Raw genomic sequence first — 12,542 nt, 5'->3', positions numbered from 1 at the left:
TTCCATCGTCCACCTTTGTGGTGGCTGGAGGCTGAAGCACAATCCCTTGAACTCAGACTCACTTCATCTCACACCACCATGTGGTGGCCTATCCCTTTGCATTTTCTCCATGGAAACCAAGTCCCCTTTGAAGGTCACGAGAAAGTTAGCTGGGCATCAGGCAAAGGAGACAATGAAGAAACTGAGACTAAAGTGATTTGCCAGTGTTTATGCAAGTAGTAAGCATCAAAAGCAAAAAGAATTGTGATTTTATTCTAGATCCAAAGCTCTTATCTATGACCTAATAAAATGTAGCACTTCCTCTCAAATTTATATTACTCTGGAGTTGTCAGGAGGGTTTAAAGAAAACACGTCTCATAGTACATTCCAGGTAGGAAACTGAAGCAGAGAAAGAACACAGCATGAATTAACAATCCAAAAATCACATTATCCACTAGAAAGAGTACTGCATTATTTTTACAAATGTCTCCTTTGACTTTCTGTTCTAATTTGTCTCAATTCTCTTCTTTCCATTCCACATCTCCCTGAGAATAAAGTATGTATGAAACTGAAGGCTTCCTTGAAACATGTAAAAGATCGCATCTTATAGTCACATGGCTTCAAGCATCATAGAAAATCTAAGATCTCACTTTCTTTATGGCTGTAAGAATTATAGGTAACTTAAGATCTTATTGTACTGATTTTAATAATATATTTGACACAGCACAGCAAATTGTAGCCTTGTAGTTTCTCTTAAGACAAGTTTTGATCTATGCAAATACCAAAAATTGCCTAAGAATCTGTGATAGTTTTCTATAAATTACTTAGTTCAACCAGTGAGATATTTATTATTATTAAGAGTTGTGTGTTTGTCAAATGTAAGCACTAGTAATATAGAACATATCCTCCATAATGTCCAAATGAAAGAATTTTGTTTTGAAGGCAAGATTCTCTAAATGCTCCCCTGACTTCTAGAACACTATACAGTCTCCTAAGTAAATTATACATTAATGTGAAAAGAGATTGGTATAATCACACATATAGGAAAACAAAGCAAATGAAAGTGAAGTGTCCAAAGTACAGCATGCAAATAAACACATTGACTCACATTAGCAACAATGACATATTCAAGAAGATGGAAAAGTTACCACAGAAGGCATGTATAACACAAAAGCTGAAGGGAGTGGGGAAACAAGCATTGGGAGGAAAGGATCTTGTGGCAAGAAAGGACAAACAAATAGAAAACCAAAGTGGCACAAAAGGGGATACAAAAAGAATAAGGAGATGGGTCTCCAAGGTGCTCAATGGGTCGTCTATGGAGGGTTCAATATATAAGCAAAAGTCTTGGAGGGTGGAAAGGCACAGAGAAGCTACAATCTGTATCACTGAAGGGAGTACTCACACCAGTGAAATCACAAATCATTCACAAAGTCATGTGTATATATATTTCAAGCCAAAAGGGACCTAGAAAATCATGCAGATCAATTCCATTCATTTTATACGTGAGATCTAGTTGGAAAATCAGATCAGAGGACCTATCAAGTGATGAGGAAGAAGAATAGAAATGATGGGAAGGTAAATAAACATCCCAGATCCCACTGCTTGGTTACCTTAAGGCCATGATTGAAAAAGCAGATGAGAGAAATATCCTAGTTCCTGCAATAGGAAGGTTTGCTGATAGAAAAGTTTTCATCTAAGCAGCTAATGTTTGTTTCTGGAATTCTTGGTTTTGGAATACAGACTTATTTTGGCACCCTAAGTTTGCCCTAATAGTTTTACATATAGATATGTGTGTGTATACAAAGATAGAGACATATTTTGTGTCAATATATTTTTGTAGATAAGTAAAAGTTAGAGTCAATGATGTTTATGCAATCACTTTCATCATTTGTTGTTGTTGTTCAGTCATATCCACACTTTATAACCCCGTGAACACTATGAGTCCGTGGGGTTTTCTTGACAAAGAAACTAGGGTAATTTGGGTTTGCCCTTTCCTTCTCCAATGGACAAAGGCAAACAGAAATTGTGACTTGTTCAGGGTCACACAATTAGTAATCCTCTGATATCAAATGATGTCCAGTCCCAGAACTTTATCACTTAACCATCTCTAGCTTCCTCATATATCATGTTCATATTACTGGGGCCCACTGAAATGCAGCATAAGAAGGCAAGGGAAATTTTTCCTACTTTGATTCATAATAGCCCATAAACCCAGGCTAGTGATAGATACCAGCACTATTTCTGCAAAAATAAAAGAAGCTGGGGAATCTAGATTGTCAAATCTCTGGGAATCTTAGACAACTTGGTATTTTCACCCAAAGTATCTCTTATGTTGAGTAGAACACATAACTGCCTTGATGAGCATGGGATTGTTTAGCTCCTGGTCTTCATTATTAATTTAGATCAGGCTAGTAGCCAGCAGAATATAGTGATAGGTTAAGTAGTTAATACAGGTAACTAAACAGCACCTACCATCACTTTTACATGAGAAAAACCTAATGGAATAAGATATAGGACATATAAGTTTTATAGAGCTATATAGAGAGAAGGGACAAGATATTTCCAGGCATCCATGGGGTTATCTGAGCAGTCAGAACATCAGGAATAAGGGTACTTGATCCTTTTAAGGAGATATGGTAGCAGAAATATAGGATGAATAAGAAATTATCAACTTTGCTCAAGATAAAAGATGATCTAATAAGTTTTCTAAACCAAGGAGATTCAAGTGAAGCCCATGATTCTTTAATTCATGTAAATCCACGTAAACCATGGGGAGAAATACAGCTACAAGATGGCCATGGATAAACTGTATGGACACATACAAGAAATCAGACAGAATTTCTTATCTAACAATTTTTACAAGTGATAATAAGCAGAGGAAATCTGTTAAAGATTGGGCTAGGTGATCTCTAAGGTCTTTGGCAACTCTCTGATTCTATTATTTTACTAAATAAGCCATCAGTTCACAGATGTGGCAGATACTGGTTCAGTGTTACTGATTTCATAGGAAATCAGAGATTATAAAATTAGAGCTGTAAATATTAAATAGTTTAAACTATCAAAGCTTATTTCAATGTAACTATTTTCTATATTTCTATGTTACTTCAATATAACTTTCTCAGAATTACCATCCCATTATTTCTTCACTGGTTAATTTTTCATGACTGAAGTGCATCAATAACATTGGCTTAACATTGGCAGAATCTATTTAGATTCTATTCTATTAACCTGTTCTTGGCAAGAACAAAGGAATTACAGAAGCCCACTCCCTAAAACTGTGCTGTTACCGCTTTATTTTCACTTACCCTTATAATAACTAATGACTAATCTCAAAATTAGAAAAGTTCTCAAAAACATCTAGTTCAACTCATTCTTGAACAAAAATGCTCCTAAAACATTCTTCACAAGTGGTCATCAGGCCTCTATTTGAGGATTCCCAATTGAAAGGAAATTCACTAGCCGTTTAAGGGAGTCTTCCCTACTTTCAGACACTTCTAATTGTTAAGGAGACTATCCTTCTAGTTGGCAAAAACTTTCTATGATGGGAACAATGTCTACTAAAGTCTCTGTCACATAGTCTGGGTTGGTTTTTCTTAAAACCCTATCCCATGTCAGTTAGGCTAGGTTTTTTTTTTCTTAAAAGATAGCAAAATGACCCTTGAAACTTAATTTTTCCAGTGTTTGAACTATTGATAAAGTGGACTAAGTAAAAAAAAAAAAAAAAGCCAGTACACAAGATATCAAGAATTCAACTTTGATGAACTCTTCTGATTTATGTGGCACCATAGCAAAAATGCAGAGGCCAAAAAAAAAAAAAAAAATACCCACCTAAAACAATAGTATATCTATTGTGGTAGGCATTTAATGAGAGTTAATGATTTATTCATTGTTATTCCACCCATACCTCTGAATATTTTCCAATATTTCAATATCCTTTCTAAAATATGGTGACCTAAACTGAATATAAAAAACAAGATTTGGATTGACCTGAGCAGATCTGGTACTGTAGCCTTATCACTACTATTTTTGTGGACACCTAGTTTCTATTAATGTATTAGACTAAGGTAATATTAGCTACAAATCCTTAATTGTACCAGCCTCTATTCTAAGGGTATCAAACTAAAGCAGTTACAGCAAAACTCTGGACCAAGTAAGAAAGAACAAGATTACAATATAGTTGGGAATTTTTTAAAAAAATAACAATACAATAGAACTTATGCAATTTTTAAAATATGGTTTTCTAAATCCATTTAAACTTGACACCATTGTGGTAACCTACATCCTGCTATCCTATCCACAAGGATGAATGAAGGGGAAAGTGTTTATTAAATGATTACTATGTGATTACTACAGGCACTGTATCAACTACATATATATTTTAACAAATGATCAAATGCCTTGTTGAAATTCAGGTTAAAAAAAAAAGAAAGAAAGAAATTCAGGTATATATACACAGATCATTGTTTTAAAAATACTTAACCTAGAATAATAAAAAGAGGGGAAGAAGAAGGGAAAAAGAAATGAGGGGGACAAAGGAGAGAAACAGAGAGAAAGGAGGAGAAAGAAAGAAAAAGGAAGGGAAGGGAAGATAAGTAAATAAGGAAGGGAAGGAGAAAAGAAAGGGAAGGAGGAAGATAAAGGAAGAGAAGGGAAAGGAAGGGAAAGGAAAAAGGAAGGGGAAGGGAAGGGAAAGGAAGGAGAAAAGGAAGAGAAGGAGGAAGGGAAGAAGAAAGGGAAAGAAAGGGAAAGGAAGGGGAATAGGAAAGAGAATGGGGAAGAAAGGGGAAGGGAAGGGGAAAAGGAAGGGGAAGGGAAGGAGAAGGAAGGAAGGAAGGAAGGAAGGAAGGAAGGAAGGAAGGAAGGAAGGAAGGAAGGAAGGAAGGAAGGAAGGAAGGAAGGAAGGAAGGAAGGAAGGAAAAGAAATGGTTTTCTGTCCTAGATTCTGTCCTAGTATGGCTAATAATAATAATATCTCCCATATCTATAGTGCTTTGAGGCTTACAAGATGCTTTCTCCACAAAAATTCTGTAAGGATTTTATATATATATATATATATATATATGTATATATATATATACGTATATATATATATGTATATATATATATACATATATATATATGTATATACATATATACATATATATATATACATACATATATATATATAATTGAGAAATATTTAACAAAGTAATAAGAAATGCCCACATAAATAATGTTAATTTGTGGTTTTCTAAATCAATGTGCAGCCCACAAGGATCTATTTCGATACACTACAGGCATAAAGGGAAGTCTGACTGCAAATGTATTTTCTAAAAGGGATAAAGCAACCATTTCCCCAGGTCTATTGAAAGGAGGCATTTCCCAAGAGAGGGACGCCACAACAAGGAAGTCCTAAATATGAGGCTAGATGAGAGATCCTGGTTGTACATGGAGTACAATCAGGAGCATGCCAAGCGTTTTACACAGATACAGCAGGAAAAGAAAAGAAAGGGGAAAAAAACAAAAATAAAACCAAAAAAATGTCAAATCAATACCCTGAGGCAAAACTCAGGGTCTCAATTCTAGTTATAATTCAATGCACTTAGATTGTATTAAATCCTGATTAGATTTGGAGATAGAAGAGACCTCAAAGATCAAGTCTAATCCTGTCATATTAAAAAATGATGAACCTGAGGCTCAAAATTTAGGAGACTTGCTCAAATCTCACAAGTAGTAAGTGATTTAATTCCTCTGACTCTAAATCTAGCATGGTTTCACTGTCACACTGATTATGGTCAGCTGGAGGCCGCTTTGGGGATCAGCGCAGGTCCTCACCAAAGTTTTGCTTAGGAACCTAGAATGCAAATTGCCTGTTTATAATCACAACAAAAATAATGGTCTGATGCATCCTTTCATGAAAGCAACTCTGAAATGATAGCTATTTTTGCACTCAGAAATTTGAACTTTATTCTGTTTGACTTTTGTAATATTTTAAAGATCATATTGTATCTAGCTTCTCCTTTGTAAGCTTTTGACCCAAAAGTCATAAAATAAAATTCTGGAATGGATCAATAGATTTCATCTATTTGTCAAACAAAACAAAAGTCTACTAAATAATCTCAAGCATAATGGAGGAAAACAGCCTAAAAGATTACAGTTAACTTGTTTCTTTCTTTTCTAAATTTGTCTTTTGAGAATTACTTCTCCAAACCAAACCAGGAACTGTCATTTCCTCTGTCCTAAGCACAGTCATAATTGTAGTGCCTTACTGTCCTATCAGTTTCTAATTATTCACTAAGCCATAGATTTTTACAGCCTGTAATATATTGCACAACTTTTACCATTAATTTATTTAATCAATATTAATCATTAAGATCAGGTTCCTAATTCTCATTTGTGACTAAGATTTAGATCTCTCTTAGTTTAGAGGCATAATTGGACAAGTAAACTGTTCTGAATTCAAATACTATCAAGTCACTTTTCTGAATCTCAAGATCGAGATTTATGAAAATAATATGGCACTATCTTCAGAAGATTTTTGTGAAGTCAAAGGAGAAAATATAGGTGAAATGTTTACCAAATGTTAAAGTGATTGCTATTTCCAATAGTTTATCATCTAGGTTTTTCAATAAATTGAACTAGCTTTGCATCATTTATCCTATGTCAATCAACTAGCATTTACGTTCCTATCACGTGCCAGGCACTAAGTAAAACTCTGAGGATAAAAAGGAAAACAAAAATCAGTCCCTGCTCTCAAGGAGCTCACACTCTAATGACAGACACAATATGTATACAACAGTGTGCAAAAAAAAAAAAAAAAAAAAAATAGACGGATAGAGAGACACGTGTGTGTATGATAAATTGGGAATAGTCAATCACTAAGATTAAGGAAATCACTAGAAAGGGCTTCTTGCAAAAGGGGGGACGTAAAAGAAACCAGAGAAGCCGGCGGTGAGCAGTGGGACATTCCAGGTAAGAGGAACAGCCAGAGAAAACATTCAGAGTCGAAAATGAAGGGTTTGTTGTAATGTAATATAACCAGAACCATTTAGTATCATCTCAGTTTTGTTTCCCTTTGCAGACACTTTCAGAAGGACTGAAGTGAGTTACTAGAATTAATGCGCTACTTTAATGCATGTTATCATCAATTGTGTTAACAATTGTCACCTGTTCACAGTACCATTCTTACCACCTGGGGCGGGGGGGAGGGGGGATTCCTGCCGTGAATCCTGCAAGCAATAAGTAGTGCTATTAGATCTGATGTGGCCCCAGGGTTAATGGTTTGCTCGGGACTGGGGTCGGTGTCAGGACTACATTCGCTCAGTTTTCTCCTCCATCCTAGCCTTCCCTCTCCCGGTTTCCTCATTTCCTTAGCTTGACTTTATGGTCAGTCAGTAGAGATGGCCCCCAGAATGATTAAGAGCTGCTCTTGCTGATTGGGCAGAATTTGGGAATCTCCTACCTCCTTCCTAGTCCTAAATCCGGAGTGCCCTGCTCTCCCAACAGCTGCTGCTGACATCGGGAAATTGGGGAGGGGGAAAGGAGGGCGGTTCACTGCACAGAGAAGGGCTCTCGTCCCGTCTGTTTCCTGCAATTGAACTAAACCAAAACAAACCCAGAAGCGGTTCCCGGGTTAGAGAAAAGCCTCACACACCCACTGGAGGACTGCGAGCTGTGGGCAGGCACTGCGTCCAGTCCGGATCCCGAACCACGCTGATTTACAAAATAGCCTACCAGAGCGCAGGCTGAGAGTTCCCTCCTTCTCTTGTTCCTAAACCAAATAAATAAATAACTCGTACCAGTCGGGGAAAGGAGCTTTGGTCCGGCGCACGGACAGATGAGGCACTCTCAGTTTTGCCCCTATTTGTCTTTAGGCACACCCTCACCCGCTCTGTGCCTCAGTTTCTCCCACTGTAACGGGGTACTGTAAGTTGCGGTTGTTAATCTTTGCTACTTCGCGGACATCACGATTTCTCCACACCCACCCCAGCCCCAAACCTATTAGCCAGTTTCAGTTCTCTGCTCCGCTCGAATCCCTCTCAGAAGAGGGAAAGTCTCTACCCCGACCCCCCTCGCCCCCGCCCGTGGGAGGAGGGGAGGGGGCGGGAGAAGCTGGAGGGACCCTGTTCGAAGTCCTGTCCTGAGTGACTGTGGAATCTCTTACCAGGGCTATGACCCCCGCTGTGGCTTCTGCTGCTGCCCCTCAGTTGCTCGGGGAGCTCACCCCAGGAGTCCGGGGCACCCCGCTGCCCCTTGCCCAGCATCGATCCTCCCTTCCAGCTCTGCTACCCGCGCTGTTTCCTCTCCACCCCCGCCCGAGCTCGGACTGGGAGAGAGGGGGGCGGGGGTCCTGCCGCGCCGGGCTCCTCCTCCTCTTCCCTCTCTCTGTGGCTCCGGCAGGGAGACCCAGGCCTGGCCCTTCAGCTTGGGAAGCATAAAACCAGAGCTAGGAGGAAGTGGTGAAAAGAAGGGCACGCGGGATAGATAGTGAGGAGACTTTTTCCTTTTCCTTCTCCTTCTCCCAGGACCACGATTTCCGTGTCAGTCTGGAGTCTTCCCCCACTGGGGGTGGGGGCGGGACACATTGCTTCCTTCTGGGTTTCCGAAAGTTTGGTTTCTGCTTTCCCTCAATCTCCGCGCTTTGATCCTAGGAAGAGAAGATGTTGGATAAGAGAACTATGATGTAGAATTCAAGGGTGAAGGATTGTGAAGAGTCTATGGCATGGAGAATAAAAGGAAATCCTTCAATTTCCAAATTTGGGGAAGGGTAAAAACATTGGTGTGTGAGATGAAGTCGAAAGGGAAGAAATTTCCGGGAAAAGAATAACTAATTGAATGGGGTGGGGGAAAAAACAAACAAACAACTTTAGATTAAGCACCCTCAGTGTGCCAGTGATGGCATAGCAAGGTACTGTCGAATAGTGGAAGTGATAGATCACCAGGTCTAGAGTCGACTCATCTTCCTGAGTTCCAATCCAGCCTCCAACACTTATTGGCTGTGTGACCCAGGGCAAATCAAATAACCCTATTTGCCTCAGTTTCCTCATCTGTAAATTCAACTGGAGAAGGAAATGGCAAACCACTCTAGTATCTTTACAAAAAAGCAAAAACAAAAAAAACACCTCCAAATGGGGTCACAAATTGCCGACAGGTCTGAACAGTGTTGAATTCCTGGACCAGAAGATAGGAAGACTAATTCAGGTTCTGACTCTGACACATACTGGTTAGGAGACCTGGGCAAGTCACAATCTTTCAGTATTTTAGGCAACTGCCTAAGATAGCAAATGGGAAAAAAGTGTTGACTTGCATAGGTAGAACTTTTCCTCACCTTTCTCACTTGTTCATTAGAGGTCTCATCCCCATCCTTAGGTGCTAAATACTGGTGATTACAATACAAAAGTAGCACTCTACCCTCAAAAAGCATACTTTATAATGGTGGAGAGCAATACATAGGGGAGTCACAGCCATAGGCAAGATTTTTTGTCTGAGAAGTCACAAAAACAATGAAAGGACTAATGATGAAGAATGCTATCTACTTCCAGAGAAAGAACTGATGAAATATTTTTCATTTTATTTTTCTTTGTATGTTTTCTTTTGTAACATAAATAACATGGAAATGTGTTTTGCATAATTTCATATGTATAATCAATATATTGTTTGCCTTTTCAGGGAGTGAGGAAGAGACCAGAGGGAAGGAGAAAATTTAGAACTCAATTTGAAAAAAAGTAATGTCAAACTTCTCAGATTGGCTGAGATGAAAGGAAAAGATAATGCTAAATATTGGAGGGGATGTGAGACACTAATACATTGTTGGTGGAGTTGTGAACTGATCCAACCATTCTGGAGAGAGCAATTGGGACCTGTACTCAAAGGCCTATCACAATGTGCATGCCCTTTGATCCAGCAGTGTCTCTACTGAGTCTGTATCTCAAAAAGATCATATAAAAGGGAAAAGGACCCATATGTGCAAAAAATGTTTGTGGCAGCCCTTTTTGTAATAGCCAGAAAGTGAAAACTGAGTGGATGCCCATCAGTTGGAGAATGGCTGAATAAGTTATGGCATATGAATGTTATGAACTATGAGCAGGATGATTTCAGAAAGACCTGGAGAGACTTACATGAACTGATGCTGAGTAAGTAAGTAGAATCAAGAGAACATTGTATACAACAAGAAGATTATGTGATGATCAACTGTGATGGATTTGGCTTTCAATAAGCTAATTCAGGCCAGTTCCAAAAGACTTGTGATGGAAAGGGCCATCAGCATCCTATGGAGACTGAATGTAGATCACAATATTCTATTTTTACTTTTGTTGTTGCTTGCTTGCTTGCTTATTTTTTCCTTTCTCATTTTTCCCCATTTGATCTGATTTTTCTTGTGCAGCATAATAAATGTGGAAATATGTTTAGAAGAATTGTACATGTTTAACCTACATTGGATTACTTGCTGTCTAGGGGAGAGGGGAGATGGGAGGGAAGGAAAACCTTGTGTTCCAAATTATTTTCCTTGTTGTATTCTTTGTATGTATGTTGAAAAATAAAAAGTTATTATTTTTTTTAAAAATGAAGTGATTCAACAATTCCAATAGAACTATTTTCACTTTTTATTATTGTTATTTGCTTGCTTACTTACTTGTGTTTTTTTTTCTCAAGAAGAAGGGAGAAAAATTTGGAACACAAAGTCTCATAAAAATGAATCTTAAAACTATCTACATGTATTTGGAAAAAATAAAATACTATTTGAAAAAAAGAGAAAAAAGCAAATAGTCACAAAGCTAATAAATCTCTAAGACTATATTTGGACTCAGGTCTTCCTAACTCCAGGTCCAATGTCTATCTAAGACATTGGACCTCTTAAGAACATTTACCCAGCCAGTAGTTCTGCCCAGAAGACCCAGCTAGGGTCTTCCTAGCTATCTCTTGACATCACAGTGGAATATAATCAATTAATCAATAAACATGTATTAATGAATTTCCAAGTGTACCTGACATGTAGTAGTTAAATTTTTTGGTTAAACATCTCAAATTATATTTTATATATTTATTAATAATAATTCCTTGTTTGTAGTCTGTTCTACTCACACTCACAATGTATCTTGCCTGTGTATCACCCTCAATTTCTTTGGACACTTCATTGCTCTGTCACTTGCATTATACAACAATACTAGAAGGATGTTAGTATTTTAAAAGGCAGGTCTTTGTTTCAAAGAGAAGCCTTGGGTCATTAAAAGAACTTTCCAGTTTCCTGAAGATAATCCATCCTGATCTCCTCCTTCTGTTCATTTCTGGCCTCATTTCATTATCTATTTCCTGAGTCTGTCTGAGATTCATATATTGATAAGAAAAACTCTATAGGTTATCCATCCTGCTCTGTATCACTGCCTGGACAATAGGCATTCTTCATCTATTTGTTTTTTCCTATGTCAAAAATGAGGTTATTTATAGTAGATCTTTTTGTGGTGGCAAAAAGAGGAGGTGCCCAAGAACTGGAGAATGTCTATATTATGATATGTATATATGTGTGTGTTGTTATGATATATGTTTGTATATGTTATGATACATAATTATAATGGAATTATTATAATATATGTTTGTATGTGTTATGATATATGATTGTAATGGAATACTATTGTGCTATAAGAAAAGCAGGATGCTTTAAAAACCTAGCAGGACTTCCATGAACTGATCCAAAGTGAAGTGAACAGAACCAGGAGAACATTACACACAGCAATAGTAATATTGTATAATGATTGTGAATGACTTAACTATTTTCATCAATACTATGATCTAATACAATCCCAAAGGACTCATTATGAAAAATTATATCCACCTCTAAAGAAAGAACACATAGAATCTAAATGCAGGCTAAAGTATACTATTATTCACCTAATTTTTTTCATGTTTTTTTCTTGGTCTGTGTTTCTTTCACATTATTGATATGGAAATATGTTTTGCATGATTGTCCATGTATAACCTATATCAAATTGCTTACTGTCTCAGGGAGAATAGGGAAGGAAGGAAAAGGAGAGAGAATTTAGAATTCAAATTTTAAAAGATAAGTGTAAAAAATTGCTTTTATACATAATTGGGGATTAAAAATAAAATATTATAAAATTTAAGAAGTGTAAAGGGAGGAGAGTAAAGCTGAACTTTTTTTATTAATTTTATAATTATACATTTTTGACAGTATATATGCATGAGTAATATTTTTATAACATTATCCCTTGTATTCATTTTTCCAGATTTTCCCCTCCCTCCCACTACTCCCTCCCCTAGATGACAGGCAATCCCATACATTTTACATGTGTTACAGTATAACCTAGATACAATATATGTGTGTAAATCCAATTTTCTTGTTGCACGTTAAGTATTGGATTCTGAAGGTGTAAGTAACCTGGGTAGATAGACAGTAGTGCTAATATTTTACATTCAATTCCCAGTGTTCCTTCTCTGGGTGTAGTTATTTCTGTCCATCATTGATCAGCTGGAAGTGAGTTGGATCTTCTTTATGTTGAAGATATCCACTTGCATCAGAATACATCTTCATACAGTATTGTTGTTGAAGTGTATAGTGATCTTCTGGT

At 37.3% G+C, this 12,542-nt stretch overlaps 1 protein-coding gene across 1 annotated transcript in view; it reads right to left on the bottom strand.

The window, feature by feature from the left end:
* DISC1 (DISC1 scaffold protein) overlaps nucleotides 1-8,526 on the bottom strand; it is a 491,977-nt gene extending 483,451 nt beyond the window's left edge. The window contains exon 1 of the mRNA XM_074262397.1: nucleotides 8,123-8,526. Coding sequence (XP_074118498.1) covers nucleotides 8,123-8,222 — 100 coding nt within the window. The 5' untranslated portion in view covers nucleotides 8,223-8,526. The remainder of the gene's footprint in view (nucleotides 1-8,122) is intronic.
* Between the last annotated feature and the right edge of the window lie 4,016 nt (nucleotides 8,527-12,542).

The sequence above is a fragment of the Sminthopsis crassicaudata genome, chromosome 4 (genome assembly GCF_048593235.1).
Source record: "Sminthopsis crassicaudata isolate SCR6 chromosome 4, ASM4859323v1, whole genome shotgun sequence".
NCBI classification, from domain to species: domain Eukaryota; kingdom Metazoa; phylum Chordata; class Mammalia; order Dasyuromorphia; family Dasyuridae; genus Sminthopsis; species Sminthopsis crassicaudata.
The sequence above is the reverse complement of the archived record's forward strand: the minus strand, read 5'-3'. Positions and strand labels throughout refer to the sequence as shown.